This window comes from Salminus brasiliensis, chromosome 2 (genome assembly GCF_030463535.1).
Source record: "Salminus brasiliensis chromosome 2, fSalBra1.hap2, whole genome shotgun sequence".
NCBI classification, from domain to species: domain Eukaryota; kingdom Metazoa; phylum Chordata; class Actinopteri; order Characiformes; family Bryconidae; genus Salminus; species Salminus brasiliensis.
The window spans coordinates 28,595,970-28,615,447 of record NC_132879.1 but is presented as its reverse complement, the minus strand read 5'-3'; the positions used below and the strand labels follow the sequence as shown (position 1 = coordinate 28,615,447).

The window sequence follows — 19,478 nt, the reverse complement described above, 5'->3', positions numbered from 1 at the left end:
AAATAAAGCTCTGCTTTTACTGGCTGATTTATGTTGAGATTGAGACACTTGACACAGTGCTGCTGTCCTCTCCGGGCCCTCTCTGTGTCCAGACGGCCAGGTTTGACGTAAGGACTAGCCGAAGGACCTGTAATAGGTTCCGGTAGGTTTGCCTTAGCCTCCCTGTAGCATCTGCTTAGCTTCAACATTTCCCCCATTGCTTGCTGCAGCCGGCCCTTCTCAAAGTGGTGCTGTACCTGGTTGGCAAGCGTTAGCTTTAAGCTACTTTTGCCATGCTTCCATTTTCTGACAAAATTTAGGTGTTTAGCCTTGAATTCTTTTGCTAGTCAGCTGGGTGTATGTAAAATGTTGGGGAGTTTTGGGGTTTTGAATTGATCCGTTTTACAGTCCTGTTTTACTGACGTGGCTTTTTCTTCTGATAGAGGACAACAGTGTTCGAGGTTCATGGTATGTCAGATCAATGTTGTGAACTTATTTTTCAACTATGCCAAGGTCAACACAGTTTGACAGCTGCCGGTGTCTTGACTTTTTAATGCTCAGAAAACATCTATTGTAATTGTCCTTTTTATTCCAAACAGCACACACCTTATATGATCTGATTATGTAAATGAACGATGAGTTCAGATATCTGTTCTAATATCCACCCGTGCACAGGTGGGCTCCTGCACAGCTAGAAAACACAGCCATAATAAACTGACAATCTCTCATTCTGCTCCAGTGCTGTGTGTTGCTTGCCGGAGCTGATGCTACTTTGCATTCTGGCCATGCTAGAGAGCTTATCTGGTGTAGCCAACCGGTCAACTCTTTAAGCAAACACACTCTCGCTCAGTCTCTCTGCAGCTCTTCCTCTCCCTCTCTCCGTCCCCTGTTTCCCTCCACCACTTAAAATCCTCCCACAGCTCAGGCCAGTTCATCAGCACCAATTCACAGCCTCAAAAACGACTGATTGCTCATTGATGCAGCAGCAGTGATCTGTGGAATCACTACCTGCGTGCAACATGAGCAGCTCTGAAGAAAAATCCAATCCCAGTGAAGAGATGTGACGGGGACAGGTTTTTTCCCCCCTGTAATCTTTAAGACACGTGGTGTACAGGGAGACAGGTAGAAGGTTACTGGAGCTTCCTTCTCCTCAACAACTGTCCACGTAATGAACACTTTCCATGACATTTAACATCTGAACCGCATTTAATCCACTGCAATTGTTGTAATTACTGAACACGACAGTAAAAGAATAACGACAGTTGTAAAATCACCGTCACCTTCAGTAATTTAGGCTAAGGTTATGGTGTCAACCCAGCTGGAGAAGTGAAAAATAGAGCTTTCACACCTCGTCTTTACCAGCAGTCTCTGCGCGAGGTGACAGTCCACACACACATGCTAACTAAGTGCTAGGCCTCTGAAGGAAAAACCAAAAAAGAATATTATTTCAATGATTAAATACTGGAGATGAAAAAAGCAAACACACACACACACACACACACACACACAGCTAGTAATGGTCACACCATAGGCTGACATGGTGTCTGGTTATTCATTTGGCGTTGAAGAAATTAACGGTAACAGGGCTCCCACTCCATCTCTTCATGACTTCCATACATGACAACATAAACAATGAGTGTATTAAAAGCCTCTCTGTTTAACTTGGTGTTACACACATGGCTACTGGATATACTAGTCAAACACTTCATAACCTTACTTAAGAAGAAATATTGTTTATCTAAACTTAATTATTATTAACGTAATTATTTTTCAGCCGAGTTTTTACTTATTTTCACACAATTATCTGAACTTTCTACTCTCCTCACATTTTAAAAATAACCTTGTCACTCCTATTTCATTTCCATTTGTTTTCATTCCAGCTTGTGTAGCCTAGTATGAAGATGTCCGTGGCAGAGACTCAAGACACTCAAAACACGAGTGAAATGTCCCAACTAAGCTCCACATTTACATTCCAATAAAGGTTATTGATAACATGTTTCTGAAATTTGACTTTTTGCACCATTATAATACTTATAGGCAACTAATCATCTTATTTTCCGGTCCATGAAACACGTCAATGCTCAGTAGTGCACATAGATGCTCATATTTCATATTACTAAAATGCATTAATTTTCAATGGGCAGATATGCAGCTGAACCAGTTGGTCTAGTGCCCCTGTGGCACAGCCTAAGCTTTTGGCCTCTGTTTTCCTTACATTACTTTTACCTTTACCCTAGTTTTGTAGTTTTGAAAGCAGTACTTTTACACTTTTCTTGAGTAAAAAGCTTAAGTTGATTCTTCAACTTTAATAGAAGTCTTTTAAACCCTAGTATCTACACTTCTACAGGAGTAATGAATGTGAATAATTTTGACACCCCTGGATGCATTCCTCTGTAAAGCTGTTAGCGTTTTCTCCTATCAGATGCTATCAGATGCACGAAAACGCTTGAAGAAAATGCTTAATGATTCTTTCACTAAAAGACTATCGATGCAATTAATGATTGACGATTAAGAAAGAAAGCTTGTCAATGTGTGTGCAGCATGTGTTAAGCAGTGACAAATGACCATGAGTGGTGATGTACGTATCCATGTAGAACATTAAACACAATTACGACGTGATGCCGATCTGTGTATCTGTCCAAATGACAACGCATTATAAACTTTAATAAACAGGGCATCAGTTCACTCTTAAAATTAAGGTACTTCATACGGTTCTTTGAGTCACGCCACAGAAGAACCCCTTTTGGTTCCATTAAGAACCATGTTTGTAGGCTTTGAGTGGCTCACTGGTCTAATGTGCTGCCACATCCTGCTTTGAATCCTGAGCCATGCTGCTTTGCCATCAGTGGCCGGAGCCCAAAAGAGCACAATCGGTCATGCTCTCTCTCCGGGTGAGTGGGTAGATATCACTCTTTCCTCTTATCACCCATAAGTGGTGTTGGCCAGCACAGGCGTCTGTTAGCTGGTGCACTAGGGCTAGGAACCCAGCTTTCCTCAGAGCGTGTTGGATGTGGTGGCTGCCCTTACTTATGTCAGAGGAGTTTTTACTCTCCTAGTGTCAGGATTGCATTGCTAGTACTTGGGGGTGGGTTAATTGGCAGGACCCAATTCATATACATATATGAATAAATAAATAAACAAACAATGTTGGTAATAGAGATTTGTGAGAGCAAAGAAACTTCACGTAAGGGTTCTTTATCAATTTAAAGGCTCTTCATACTTACAAATCTTTACTGCAAACAAGGTTCTTCATGGAAAGTGGTTCTTCTATGGCATCTCTCAAAGAACCTTTTGACGCACCTTTATTTTTCTGTGTCAATACAATATCTCTATTAATATATATCTTAACTTATCTTTTCCAAGACTTTGCTAATATTTCCAAAACATTTTGAGAAATTGACTCATTTTACTCTAAACTTCCAGGTCTTCCAGAAGCATGGAAACCCTAATTTATTTGTTAATTCAGCTGTATTAATTAATCCATTCAATTTAAAAAAGCGCAAACGTAAAAGGTCAAGCATACAATAAAAAAAAAGGACACATCAGAAAACCTAATCTAGCTTTTGCTTTGTGTAAATGTGTCTCATGTTGATTATTACAAGCATTCATTCACACTCTCTGCCAGAAAGAAGGAGACCCTTTTAGGATCAGATCTGCACAGACAGCAGTGAGGCATCCAGCTCTGCAAAGCTATTAACCTGGGAAAGAAGAGATTTTCCAGCGCAGACATTAAAGACAACTCTCCCCACTCTGCCTTCTTCTTTATCAGGGCTCTGGTGAGGCTTCCCTCGCCCCTTCTTTCTCCCCTGACAAACAAGCATAATAAACTAGCACAGTGCTGGCGAGAGTTTGTTTTTGTTCCCTTTTGTAGCTAGCGTGGCAAGAGGGAAAACAAAAAGAGAGCCATTACTCGCCCTGCGCCCCGGCTGCCAAGCGGCAGGTAATCATAGAGCAGAACACCGGGGGACTGCAAACCCTCAAGGACTAGCACAACCGGACTTCAGACCTCACGGCACCCTGCTCCCGTCTGCCTTCTCTCCTGCTGCGCTTTCATCTATCTGCTGAATGAGAGCGTTTTATTGACATCTTTAACTCGTGGAAGTAAGGCGTCAGCATGGTGCGAGTTATATAGTAAGTAATATTCTTCACTTCTCACTAAAACGAGCAGGCCCAATTCTGACGGAAGTGCAGATTCTAAACTGCACTACATTTGTGCTTGTATTGAGATGAGGAGGCCTTTAATATATGATCTGAATCTGAGGAAATGTCTTGTTTTGATATTTACATCGCTTGGCCCATTGTTGCTATTGCTTCATATCAAAACGGACAGAAATAAAAGCCATGAATGCAGAGTATTAATGTGTGATGTGAAGTACACTGTGCAACTATAACTTCGAATAACCATTTAGAAAAATTGTAGTGCTGAACAAAAATGTATATAGCACCCAGCTCTACAACTATGTAATTAATAAAAGTATGTATAATTACAACATATAGATCAACATACAACCTGATCTATATCAAACCACTGAACTTTGGTTGGGTGGAAAATGTTCAAATGCAGTTTTATAAGCCTATTTACAACCCTGTTACTTTGCCTCAGAAGAAAACATACTGGTTGTCATTTATGATGGGCTTGTGAACAGAGAGAGAGAGTGGGAGATAGATAAAGAGAGAGAGAGAGAGAGAGAGAGAGAGAGAGAGAGAGGAGGAGTTTTGCTCTGATTGGCCTTTAGGCTTTTTAAGCCTCACTTCCATAGTAGTCACTGTGTTTTGCCTCAATAGACTATTACTAGAGGGCTAGATGTACGTCATGTTGGGTGGGGTTGTAACGTTGCAGTTTTGGAGGGTAGGAATTTGTCTGTTTTATAGCCTAGTTTTCATTACGCAGAATTTTCTTATTAAATGAGAAAAGCAACAGTGTTTGAGATTCATGATTTGTCTCTTCCATGTATCAAACACTCATTATTCAACGATATATACACACTTATACACAAGTATAAATACATACATGTATTAAGTTTTTCTTTCTAGGGCATCTTTAATGAATTATGCAATAAAAACTAGTGTAGCAGACGTCAATTACACGCCTAGACTTTTAAGCACTGACTATTCCACTACACAGATTTCTAGTAAAACCAGCACCAATCAAGTGACTACAGACTTTCACTTTTTGCCTCCCCCTCTTTCTCTCTCTCTCTCACACACACACAAGGAGGAGTGTTAGAGAGGCGCTAATATACAGCTGAGCAGTGTAAATGAAAGGCTACAGACTGCGCTAATGAACACAGGGATTTTAATTGGAGTTTCACTGGTAGAGCCTTTAAAAGCTGAACTAATGTGCGCGTCTGGAGACTCCCAGCATAACTGCCAGAGACAGTGACAGCAGCGAGGAGCAGACTTCACACACTGCAATCAATGCAGTGCCACTCGCACCTCCCATGTCTTGTCAACGTGTGAGAATATGTGCTTGTGCTGCGTCTGCAGAGACGCACGCGAGAGTGTGTGCCTGCGTCAAGCGACAACGGCAATGAGACGGTAAGGGAGAGGAAGAGAGAGAGAGAGAGAGAGAGAGAGAGAGAGAGAGAGAGAGAGAGAGAGAGAGTGTGTGTGTACAAGTGTGACAGAGTGAGAGACAGAAAGAAACTGTACAAGATGGATAAGGGAGTGTGTGTGTGTGGGGGGGAGCACAAAGAGACCATATCCTGTGTGATCTATAAAGTGTGAAAACACTAAACGTGTACCTGCACGCAAATCTGCCTCCGTCAACTCATTTTAAGCAGAGAATCCGTCCTTACAGTCCTGTGACACTGTCTGTCTATTAGCACAACCTAACCAGACCCACTCTCACTAAAGAGTTCCTTCCTTCACTGTCAGCAATACTGCTTTCAACCAGTCATTTCTGTCATAACATAAAAAGCTTTCAGCTCCAAAACGGTATTTTTATAAGAGAAGGATTAAAACGCTCAGAGCTTCGTATGTCTATATAACCTCACTTTATTCTAGGTGATGCTGGAAGAATTTTTTTGGTCTTTTTGGCATTATAGTAAGTGTTTAAAATAACTGTAGTTACACATTAATAACCCAACAACGGTGGTGTATTCACTCTTACAGATGGATTACAGCTGGATTACAGCAGTGCAGCTGTGTAAATACACAATTCATCTCATAGGCCCTCGTCTGCGCTTATACATGTGTACTAAAATGAGGGTAACTGCTACTACCCTTCCTCTTAAAGTTTTTGAGATACACTTGTGTAACTACATGAGCCAGAGCTAAAGCTGATACACGTGTACTTACATTTTCTGTGCCCCTGTCTTACATCTGTAACACTGATTACAACCCCAGTAGTTACCACTGATACTGCTTGGGCTGTTAACATGTTACTACAGACTTATCAGAGACACCTACTATAAAGAGGGACCAATATAATTGTGTGTGTGTGTGTGTTTTTGTTTTAACTGATTAAAACAAAGACTGAGAACCCACATCCTTTCAGTCTAGAGTACATGTTGGCAGAGACTAAAGTGCTGAATAGTGATTGTGCTGCAGTGGAGAAGCAGGGTGGCTGACGAATGTGAATGCAGTCCTTACCCAGGTCCAAGATGATGAGCTGGGCGCTGGCCTGAACGTTCCCAGCCTCGTTCTCAGCCAGACACTGATAAAATCCCTCATCAGACCTCACCAAGCCTAGCACCTGCAGGTCATGCTGATTCTGTGTCAGGAACACACACACACACACACACACACACACACACACACACACACACACACACACACACACACACACACACACACACACACACACACACACAGTGCAATTATTAAACAAAAATAAATCATCGGGCTGTCATTGGCTGCCAAATATAAGGCTGCCAATGTTGGATTTGGAATTTGGCATTGAATGAGGTCAGGGTCAGCCGTAAAAGTTATCCAAACAAAACACAGATCTGTTCTGATATGCACACGCTCAAACACAAGCTAACCAGCTAAATTTAATCTGAAAGGCTAATCACTGTTGCTACAGGCGCAAAAACAAATCATGTACCTATGAAATGCAACTTTTTATGAGGAGAAAAACAAAACATTAACCTTAACATACATAAATGACATTACATTTTAATTCATTAAGTCATTTTGCACAATTTCAAGACATGGTTTTCTCATCCTCAAATGTACAAATAAACAAGGCGATACATCGATTACAGAGGAGTCTGGTTTATTTCCTGAGGTTCGAAATGTTGGCTCAGTTAGTTCAGCTCTATCCTTATGAGTCTTTCAAGTAGATCCAAACGCTGTTTAATCCAGGACTTAATAACGGTTCAGAAAACAAGCAGTTGGAGATGGACCTCAGGATATCTATCATTAGTAAGAGCAGAGCTGTGTCTCACCACTATTTTGAAGTAGTCGCTGGGGATGACCGCATCTCCATTCTTCAGCCACTTCACCGTGGGGGCAGGAGAGCCCGCCACCTCACACTCAAAGATAATATCCATGGCCTCGTGAGCATAGATGTTGGAGGGTTTCTTGAGAAACCGAGGAGGAACTGAAAAAGCAGAGCAAACGAGAAGTCAAAAAAAAAAAAAAACTGACTGCAGATGACAATAGAGCGGGACAACCAATTCCTTGCCTCATCAACCAAAGACAACGGCTTGGCAAGAGTGTACAGACGAGGGCAAACAACCTCTCATTCTTTACATATACAGCCACGAATCCATTTTGGAGAAATAAAAGGGGAAGAAAAATCAATAAGGTTTAGTGTCCTCCTACGCTCAGTCAGCTGGAAAGCAAAAGAAAGAAACAGAGCCATGATAAGATGCGTTCTCCAGATTTGACAGCTTTTGAACGCAGTGTCACCAGTCAGCAGCAGCGGTAATGTATTGGGTGTTGATTTAAAGCGATGGGCCTGAAACCGATCCTGCTCTCCAGTGGCGTAACTCGGGATCTCTGCGGGCTTGGCCTGGACTGCTTCCCTGTACTGAGCTTTGCCTCATTGCTGAAGTATGCACTCCAGGGCCTTGGAGGGACTGCTGTTAAGGGGCAAATGAGAGGGGCGAGCAGAAAAAAGCATCATTTCACAATGAGAGATGACAGTGTGATATCTGATCATGGTGGAAATGGCAGAGGTGGACGAGATGAGGAGGGTCATAGAAATGTTGAGTTAAATGGGGTGGGGGGCCTCCCACTGAGAAGTGGGGTTGGCTCGCTGATCCTATGCAAAGAGGTGTTTAAAGAGGATTAGGACTGGGTTATAGATGAAATGCCTACATCCTTTCCACACGCTACAACATGTACACTGCTATGTTATGTACTGTATGTGTCTAGGGGTGGATTTTTAAGTGTAACCCAAATCCATATCAACAATAGGCATTCTGTGAGAAATGGAAAATTCAGCTGCCCAACCATATATAAATCAGAGTAGCTGCATAAAAAAAAAACTATTAACATTAAAACACTGTAGGTTCCTCTCGTGCCACCAAAACAGTCCTAACCTGTCGAGGCATGAACTCCACAGCACTCTTTACCTTTGGAGCAGTTTGTGCTACAGTAGCTCGTCTCTGTGATCAGACTAGACCAGCTAACGTTTGCTTCCCACAGAATCACCCTCCCTGTGCCCCCCTCGATCACTCTTCATGCCAGACAGCGGTGGTGTGCACTAGCTGACAAAAGAACTGGCATTTAGTTTTCTCCTCTAAGCGGGCGGAGCTGTCCAAGGGTGAATCTGGGAAGTGGCTTGAAAAACTACTAAAATGTTTTGGAGGAGGCACGTGCCAGCCTTCTCCTAGTAAGGGTGTGAATGGCCCTTCTACCCTGACTAGAGGATCGCTGATTCCTGCCATCAGCAGCTGGATCTCAAGAGAGCACACTTGACCTTGCTATCTCTAGGTGGGTAGATGTCGCTGCCTGCCTCTCTCGCTGCCTGCGCAGTGTTGGGAGCATTACATGTGATAGGGAGAGAATACTAACTTGAGAATCAATCTAAAATGGTAGAGGAAAATTGGGTTTTAAAAAATTGGCACATGGTAAAAGCTGCTGAGGTGCTGTACTGTCTTAGAGGTCACAGCATGGTGCTTTCTTCCAGACCATAGCTGCAGAAACAGATGGTTACCAGGACTGAATCATTAGCAATTTCCAGAGCCCTCTGAAATATGCCCTCTGATCTAGCAAATCCGCCCGTTATAAAAGCTAAACTCCTTCATGTGAATGGCCTATTTTCCGTTTAGAAATTACCTCCTACGACTTACGACTTCACTTTAGGCAGATCTGAAATGTTAATAACACATACCAGCACTTTGCAGATAAAGACATGAAAGAAGGGGACACTCCATAATTTAGAGCTTATCCAAAGCTAGCTACTTTAAGACCTTCAGCGGTTCATCCCCTCAGAAAGCCCAATGTCACTGCAAAGAGAATGTCAGCAATGTGATCATTACATTAAGAGGCTAGAACCCCAGAATATCTCCAATGAAGCAAGAAAATGCTTTCTCCTAAGGAAAGATTTCATAAGCTCACAAATAACAGAGTTAAATATACTGAGCGTATTTTTATGAATAATATATTCACGGTTCTGACTGCAGTGCATACAGGCAGGAGCTCTGTGGTGTTCAGGAGCGCATTTTCTTATGGTCTAAAAGAGTAGCTGCTCAACTCCAGAAAATGTGCAATGCTCATTTAAACAGATCCCTGAACACTACTGTGACTGCCCTCAGCTTTAGCAATGTTACCACACTATGCTAGAATTAGAATCTCAGCATTGTCCAAGCACTGACTCCAAATCACTCATGTCTAACGCTATTCAACGCACACACACACACACACACACACACACACACACACACACACACGTGTGTGTTTTAGAATCTAAACTGAGTAATTATGTTTGATGGATTGAAACATACGCACTTATTAAACGTAGAGATTGGGATTACAATAACCTGGATCAGCTTTATGGGGACAAAATGATGTAATTATAATAAAATGCTGTAGTGTAGACATAGACATTTTAGTAGCTCTGCGCTGTCTAAGCATTCTGCTTTTTAAAATCTATTACCTGCCCATACCAGTGCTTTACCAGTTCTGAACCATTTGAAATCTGTAGATCAGGTGTTTTTTACTTATTCATTAAGTGTCATGCTGAGTGACACTGCAAGTGTCCTGGAATACCCAGTGTATCCTGAAGATGTAAAACTAGGGATGTCCAGTTCCATTTTCATGCTCACCCCAATCCGTGTGTTTAAAATCTTATAATACCTGATCATTTCAGGGAGTCAGCTCCAAGTTCCTTTAATATACTGCAGCAAAATGTGTGTGTATATATAGTGGTAACAACTGATATATTTATTTTTTTGTTGACTAGTGATGTGAAATAACCGTTTTATAGTGCTGCGAATGAGCAACTATGGTTTGGATTTGTGCACGCATCAGCATACTCCTCTGCTGTTTCTCAGAGTGTGCCGTTCAGTGCTGGTGTACAACTAAAGAGAGGCGTGCAGTCCTCTCCCTCGTACATCAGAGTGTTTCCATCGTATTTTTCACTTCTAACCAGGCATAATTCTCACGAAGTGCATTTCACCACATGGTTCTGGCATCCCAGAGGACACAAGAGGGCGCTCTGCTAGAAGGCAGTGGGCAAAAACAAAGGATCAGAAGGTGCTTTAGGGAAAAGAAAGCTCTATAAATTCAAATGTAGTATATGCCTGAATTAGCCCCCAATCGAGACACGGGCATGGAAAAACTGCTTAGTCTACAATCTAGAAACCCAAACATCAAAATTAGGGCTGCAGTGGTTTATCAGTTTTACCCCCCCCCCAAATAAAACCATAAGAAATTAATAAACAGCAGATTAATCTGTAATAAAAATAATCATTACCTAGAGACGAAACGGTTCATAAAAGCTCCACCTCATGCAATTTATTTTATTACTTATTGGTTTATTTATTAATCAAAAATGAAATAAAATAAATAAATAATCAACAATTATTATACATAATACAAATATATTTATATAAATCTTACAATTTCTCATCAAGTTGAAGAGAATTTTGGGCAACATTCTGACAACCTCAACAATTTCTACCCAAGAATGCCTTTGTGTGGAAAGGTCAATTACAGTTACACTGCAACTAAAGAATTGCCTTTAGCTGTAGCAGAAATGCACTGGTCCTTACACTAGCTAAGCAGCGGCTCTTGGCAAACAAGAGCTTCTGCAAACACAAACTTCCACGGAGCCCCCTGCAGGCATGCTGTGCAGTCTGTCGTTGGTGTTCCCAGCATTTTATGAGCAGATCCCAGATCCCACAGCTCAACAAAGTGCATACCAGAGTATCTGTGACTGCATTACTGAAGCACACATTTGTCTCAATTAATGAATGCCGCCACACTGTCATTCAAAACCATTCGCAATTACCATTTTTGTCACAACTGCGCCTGTGTCCCAAATGTCTAACTGTAGGCAGAGTGCCGCGCTTGAGAGAGGCAGAAAAGAAAAGCTTCTTTCTGTCAGTCAGTACCCAAATCACATCTGCCGCCTCTCCTGGGGACGCAGCTTCCGCAGCACTGAGACAAACAGATCCAACCGTGCGTCAATCTTTATAATAGAACGCCAAAAAAACAACAAAAAAAGGCCTTGGAAATAAAAGCATAGTAAAATAGCATTAGAGACACGCCCCGAGAGATCTCCGTCCACCTCTCTGTGAAGAAACCAACAAGAAGGGTCACAAAAGTGAAAACATCACACCTCCAGACAGAGAGGTAACTGACACACACACACACATGCGCGCACACACACAGTGTAATGGGAAAAGTGACTCATTCCCTTTCACAGTTTTCTATTTCTGGGCCTGTCACATAACAAAACTAACACTCCTGTCGTTGCTGCCTCTGTAGTGTCCAGCGTCGCTTGTTTCTGAGGCAGGTATAAAGAAGGGGCTGAATCACACAGCGTCCCTATTAAACTTTTATATCCCTCAGCCTGGCCCGGCAATCAAACTTTTATTGTGTAAGTAGGCCTCCGTTCAGAGACACACGCAGGACACGGATCAAAGCTAAACCCATTCCAATTTATTTATCAGACTACAGTAACGCACACGAGCCAGACCCACTGTGCCCATCTAAATTACCCTCGCCACAGTGTCCAAGTACTAGAACTGACCTATATTTCCAACGCTGCTAAGTTCTTCCACTAACTTTCACAACCTGGCTTTATTTTAGAACATACTGATGCTATTAACCCGTCTGAAGCATCTTCCTCTGATTATCTGGGAAGATCCATAAAACGTAAGGAGAAGTAAATAAGCGAAAGAAAGGCTTGCTCTGGGGCTTGCTTCAGCAGGAACAAAAAAGGGACATGGACAGCGGCATGTAAAAGACTGGGCATCCCTGGTTACACACTTTTTAATAGCCAGCTAGAGTCTTTGGGGGATTTTCACCCACTCCTCCTTGCAAAAGCCCTCAAGTTCTGTGAGATTCTCGAACCACCTTGCTTTTAAAATCTCTCCACAGATTTCAGGTGATGTTTGGGGAACTGTGAGGGTCATGGAAAATCATTCAGCTGGTGCCTCTTGAGGTAACCCATTGTGGATTTTGAGCATTACAGCATTATCTTGCTGCAGAAGTCATCCATGAATTAGCCGCTGGCTCGGCAAGACTGATGACAGGGTTGTGGGTTTAACAACCGGGCTCGGCAATCTGCTGCTGTCGGGCCCTTGAGCAAGGCCCTTCACCCTCTCTGTCCCTCCCACGGCGATGGTTGCCCACTTGTTTTATTGTTTTTTTTGGTCCTGCAGACCTCAACTTACCATTTCTTACTTACACCATGAACTGGGGAAAAGGCTACCTGAGAATCTTATGGTCTGCTCTGTGGACGTCAATTAATTTGATCATTCTTAGAAGAACCCATGACAAGGTTTGAGGAATACTTGCATCACTTGGCCTTTCCTAACAAAGAACAAACAAGCCATAGCCCTAACAAGCTAATTAAGATCTTTGGCCTTGCTAAAAGTTAGTTATCGGAGAGCTCAAATCTCTTGGGAGTTTTAAAACTCATGCCTGGTGCGGCTTTCCTTTTTTCCATATAAAACCATACAAACAAAAAAATATATACAAATCTTGTTTACAATGTTGTGAAGAATGTCTCACCTTTATCTTTACGCCTTTTAGAGATCAGCTCATCTTCTACTCACTCTCTACCAGCTATTCAGTGACATTTTGACCAGGGGTGCCACAAACGTCATGCCATTGTACATGCACTGTAGCAGTCAAAGGACATACCTGTGCATAATATATTTTTATTTATATTATTATAAAATCTTTTTTTTCCCTTATAATTATTTTAAAATGTATTAGCATAATCGTCCCAATTGCTAAGTGACCTTGTAAAAGTTGATTAATTGAAAGTCTATCCTAGTTTTAAATGAACAGCAACTTGTTAAGGTGAACCTGAAAGGGAATCTGCTGAAACCGTCCTCAGTGCTTTTATGTGTTCACGATGTAAGAAAACTCTAAAGGGGACTCAGATCCCTTTCTGCTCCTCTTTAGCACTAATGAGATCTCAGACCAATTTCTATTCACACCACAACTCCTTTACAACTCATACTTCACCTAGGAGAACACTGAAGTTTATCATATAACAGGTCTGATTCGTTGAGCCACATTCAAACAAACAAATGTTTGTTGACACCCCTTCTAATGAATCTGTTCAGCTACTTTAAGCTGCACCCATCGCTGACACAGACGTGCAACTGCGCACACACACATACACACACATACACAGATTGCCTTGTCCATGTACTAGGGATGCACTGATCCAATATTAGGATCGGATATCGGTCCCGATATTAACAAAATTAGCTGGATCAGGAATTGAATATTTAGGCCGATCCATGGAACCAATCCTTTCGCTTTAATTTGTTGGTGTGAGACTGCACTAAATGTGCAAAACAATAAATGACAATGGCAATTTAGTAACTTTATATCTATGTGTTAATTTGTAGTATTGTTGTGTATATAGGTGGGGAGACGGTTACTCCAACAAAAGTAGGATAACTCTTTAATACCCTTGATTTCAGAAGAAACAACGAATGAGCAGGTGTCCCAATACTTTTGTCCATATAGGGTAGCTCATAAAAGCCACTAAATTGCAAAAAAAATAAAAAAAATAAAATCTAAATGAAGGTTTTTTTAATATAAAAACAGTAGCCACTCAAGGCAGTAAGGTTTGGGATTTAACTCAGTGTCACAGCATGCCTTGCATCCCCCTTTTATCAAGATAAAATCACTAACACTTGGATTTTCATGGCGAACTGCTGTAATGTGCCAGCACCGATGTCTCTATGAAAAATCACACAAACCTGGGGGCAGCCGTCCTCCTGAAGGATTGTGGCTATGTATGTGTGGGAAACCCTGAGATTCTTTAACCATAAAAAGAAACAGGAAGCAAAACAGGGGTCATCTTTTTACAACTCCCAAATCAATCGGACTACTGGTGGTCTGAATTTGGTTCGTTTGTGGGTTTGCATACGACATGTTCACATATGCAAAAGAAACCATGACTCTACAGTCTGAGATGCTTATGATATTTACAATATTTATCACCATATTGTCCTGCATACAAAATATACTCCACCCAATTAAACATTCAACTTATTACTCTTTAAGATGAAAAATGCAGCTGGTCAGTGTTCTTTAAGTACTGACAATATCTACAGAATGCTCATTAAAGCATATCGTGTAATTATCACAAAAATATTGTAACATAAGACCCCTAGTCTAAGACCACTTGAAATGCTGGTATGGTCCACCCTAGATATCTCTATCCGGCACAAGGCTAATATATCTGACTGTAATGATTTCTCATGACTTCATAGTATTGTTGTCTTCACTATTATTCTAAGACACAAATAAGAAACAGTGACTGAATTGGTGCGTCCCAATCCCACCCCCCCAATACACATTATTTAACATGTATTTCATGGGTATTTTGTTAAATCTAAATACCCATGGTATGCAGCATGCTGAATAAAACACACACCTTGTACAGTGAGCTGTGCCTGTGCCTCGATGGTTTCGTTGCCGTTGTCCGCCTGGCAGCTGTACGTTCCAGCATCACTCTCTGTCAGGTTCATGACCTGCAGGATGCCTCCACCAATCACAGCAAACCTCCCATCACTGCAAATAATAGCAAAGCAGTCGTTAGAGCAGGAGGACATGTTCACCATTTGCATGTGTAACCACATGTAAAAGACATGATGCACAGATTGTCCAGAGCCACTCTGAAAAGCCTTCAGAATCAACATCAATGCTCATGAAGCCTTCCCTAAAGGGGAATGACGACAGCTGGGGTATTTTTTTAACACCTCTTTGAAAGCATGTTCTTTACCCAGAAATGAAAGCATAAGCATAATCACTTTATTCCGGCACAGACTGTCCAACCAGCAACTGTGTTTGTGAAGTGCAGAATCAAACTGACATTAGTTCTACATAGACAGTAGAAATGATGTGTTCAATTCTTTAGGTAAAAGAATAATGCCATAAAGGAGCAACTACCTAAACTGTGATCTCTACTAGTAAACTAGTTTGGGTTTAGGGCTTTAAAGCAACACTATCTTGCATTTGTTTACCTTAAAATAACAGCATCAGGCTCGGAACATTGCCATCTCTATATTCAAGTTAATATTATAACAGGTCTGATTCGCCGAGCCACATTCAATGCGGTGCTAAAAATACACAAATGTTTGTGGACACCCCTTCTAATGACTGTATTCAGCTACTTGAAGTTACACTCATCACTGACACAGATGTGCAAACACACACACACACACAGCTTGCCTTGTCCCTGTAGAGATGTTTTGCCAATAGAACAGATGAACCTATTGGCCAGGGTGGGCTAGAGGGGTATAAAGCACCCCCCCCCCCCCCCCAGCATTGAGCTGTGAAGCAATGGAACCCTGTTCTCTGGAATGGTAAATGCTGCTCCATGCAATACTTTTGAGATGAACTGGAGAGTTAAGGATAAGGTGGGGTGGTGATCATCCAACATCCACACCTCGCCAACACTCTTGTGGCAGAATTAATTCAAATCCTCACAGCAATGCTCAACAAAAGCAGAATAAACTCTGGTGTAATTCTGGTGAAGCGGGCAGAATAATGCTGGCAGATAAGACTGCATAACTCTGCGTAGTCCAAGTCATTTGTGTAACGTGACAATTCTGTATCTCCCAGCTTGTCCAGAAATGCATGCCCTTCAAGGCTCATGGGACACATTCCACTTAATGACTGTAGGAGCCCATGAGCAATATGCTGCTTTAAAGGCAAACCAATTAACCTATTAAGGCCTAACCAATTAAGGCAGATTTTTCATTAAATGTACTGGTTCTGATTCTAAATATGCCAAGTTATGGCTTTCAGGCCAAAATAATCATTGCACTATCTGGGGCAGTTATAAACATGCCAGCTTTCAGCTTCTGTTCAAAAGTGTATTCCTCTATGTGAATGCAGGATGGGGTTGATATCAAAACAGGATACAATACACACTCTTTTTGCTGACCTCCTTCCTTTACGAACCACACGCTACGAAAGCTAACTTCCTCCTAAGCTTTGCATTTGAAATTCATGCATAAAAAGCAAATGTCTCCCCATGGATTACTGTGCTGGACCGCGGACCAAGAACTTGGAGGTTCCACCTCAGCAGCAGTGTATGTGTACAATAAAAGAGAAAGCGAGAGCAAGAGAAATCAATAGGTAAACACTAGTGTAAAGCAGAGAGGGTGTACGAGGCCTAGGGGGATCTGCTAGATTCTGATAGACTCACATCCAATCTTTCTCCAATCTTCTCCGCTCACTACAGACTATGCAGAGAAGGATTTATCTTCGGATCTTCGGGACATTCTCATCGACCGACAGAGCCCCTCACTTAATCGCCAATTCAAACCCATTTGCAATCCATTTGACTGATGCACTTTTTCCTCTGAGTGTTAACTCTGCCACCATAACCATTTTTATCCACAGTCATAAATACTGTAACACAGGCTGATTTTCAGCTCAGTCCACCAGACAATGAACGTTGCGCCTGCACTTAAGCTTCAAGGCTTAGGAGTTGCTCTGAGCCGAATCATAAAGTGGACTGCTCAGCCTAGAGTTTCAGGACTCTCTGCGTGATAAACTAATGGTTCCCAAACGTCGTCCTGTAGTACCTTACACCTTCACATTTTAGTGTCTAGTGTTCCCACCTTGCAGCAGCTTCCTTTAGTAGTTGATGTATCGATGCCAAGAGCCGGATGATCTGCTCTGTGCTACTAAGCTCATCTGGAGGATGACAGAGCTGATGAATCACAGCAGGGGATGTTTTTGTGAGTGATAAACATAGCCCCAGCGCTGTTTTCATCACTGTTCTCGTCAAATGAGGAGGTCGAAAAACAAACGAAAATAGAGGGATACCTCGCCTAAGCAGCACTCATTAGAACCCTTTCACAAGTAAGTTTTATCAGTCTGATAATGAGTTCTTTACCTGTAACCTCTGCACCATTTAAGGTGGAATAGAAAAGGTCTGCGTTTTAGGGATGCGCTGTATGTTGTGGGAAAACTAATTAGCAGATTTGATGAATCAGCAGAATTAAACATGACTTTAACCCTTTCACAAGTACAGTCCCCAGAATTAAACAACTCTGTAATACAAGAACTGGGCTCTAGAATTGTTCAAGCATGTGACGGCATGACGTGATTCTTCTGATTAGCTGAAAATCTCTAATTTAGCTACATCTGCTAAAACTTTACATTACATCTATCCATCTTATCTGCTTCTTCCCAGTCAGGGTTGTGGTGGGTCCAGAGCCTGCCTGGAATCAATGGGTGCAAGGCAGGAACATCCCCTGGACGGCGGTACCAAAAAAACCTTTACTCACGACTACGGGTAATTTGGCATATCCAATTTACCTAATATTTACGTGTGTGTGAAGCAAAGACCGAACCAACAACCCCAGATCATTGGAGCTGTGCAGCGCCACGCACTACCTGCTGCAGCGCCATGCCGTCCTACATAGGACATGATTTTTCATTTTTTCTCTTCATATTATCACACATTTACAGACAGGATTTTATTCCGAATGTGAATAGGATTGCAGGATTTACAAAATAGATGCAGGATCCAATTTGGGAGGTGCCAGATTTGGATCCAGCTTGTTCCGACACGAATTAAGCCCTGACTAAATGATGTTTATAGCTGATGGGGAAATTCACCTTTTAAAATGGGTTCATGTAGCTGCAGCTTGTGCGTGTGTTGCTAAATGTGCAATGCACTCACTGCTCCATCCAAATCTGCTCGAACTCTGCTGGAATAAATATTGTAAAGTAAACCTTGTTTTTTTTATTTTAATAAGGAGGGTTTGGCCCACAGTTGCCCGCTGCTTCTTTCTCCAGCCATGAATAAATCCACTGCTGCCCCTAAATACTGCATGAACAGCTACAAAACCGTCAGCTGCACAGACAACAGTAAATATAGGTGCATTCTCTGCCTGTAACAAACGGCACAAGACACTTTAAAATGTCCGGGAGGAGTGGGGCGTACCTCAAAAAGTAACTCTACTGAGAGAGAGAGAGAGAGAAAGAGAGAAGAGGGAACATTAAGGAAACCCTAGAATAGTGCAGGAGGGGAAGTGACAGGTGAGCAATGCTTAATTAAAGCCAAATACAAAGCCTATGGTTAATTGCCTTTTAAAGTTGCAGAATTGCTGCAGCAGACGGTGCTCTATGAGGGCTAATACAGGCTCAATGGATCCTGCGTACTTCACAACAAGCAGTTCTGCTCAGTGAACTCTTATAAAGACTAAGAATGGCGTATGTGTGTGTGTCTTGCCAAAGAGCTGTTCAGATGAGAGCTGTTCAGCTATAGATACATATGGAACAGGAGTTCTTTTGCTACTAGCGAAGTGTTCATGGCCACATTCAACCTAGCCTGTGTTACAAGCAGAAATGCCCAGCCGATTGGTTCGTTAGAAACTGAGATGAACGAATGGCTCAAAAGACATGGCTTTAACACTTAAATGCAGGGGTCTTTTTTTAACCTTTGGTCATGCCTCAGGTTCTTTTTGTAGTATTCGGTGTTCACATTTCTTTTACTGCTTACATGAATAAGGTGGAGGTACAGATTGAATGTACTGTACCACATACAAACACCACTGCAAACATAAGACATTACAAGAAATATAATCATTTTATGTGTCTATTAATTTTATGGCTCTGGTTATGTTGAAGACAGCCAGCCCCTGAGCTGGTATCGACTTCATCCAGTTTGTGGAACAGCCTCAAAGATCAAATCTGCCAGAGACTCACCTGAACACAAGTTTTAAAAGAAGACTAAACATTACAGACAGACCAATCAGTGTTTTTAGGGCCGAAAGTAATTACTGATCATCTTTCAGCGCGTTTGGCCAGACGTCAGTACAGACACCTGGATGCCATATTAACCTTTCCAGGCAGACTTGGTAACATGTTCTGATACTCACTGT

At 41.9% G+C, this 19,478-nt stretch overlaps 2 protein-coding genes across 9 annotated transcripts in view; both read right to left on the bottom strand.

The window, feature by feature from the left end:
- The window catches only part of neo1b (neogenin 1b), a 120,413-nt gene that overhangs the window by 27,007 nt on the left and 73,928 nt on the right, over window positions 1–19,478 (bottom strand). For all 8 annotated transcript variants that reach the window (XM_072672267.1, XM_072672275.1, XM_072672268.1 and 5 more), the window contains exons 5-7: window positions 15,008–15,144; window positions 7,371–7,525; window positions 6,574–6,694 (exon numbers count right to left, since the gene is read on the bottom strand). In XM_072672267.1, the coding sequence (XP_072528368.1) occupies window positions 6,574–6,694; window positions 7,371–7,525; window positions 15,008–15,144 (413 nt within the window). The remainder of the gene's footprint in view (window positions 1–6,573; window positions 6,695–7,370; window positions 7,526–15,007; window positions 15,145–19,478) is intronic.
- Window positions 1–19,478, bottom strand: part of mpi (mannose phosphate isomerase) — an 86,989-nt gene that overhangs the window by 49,916 nt on the left and 17,595 nt on the right. The window lies entirely within an intron of this gene.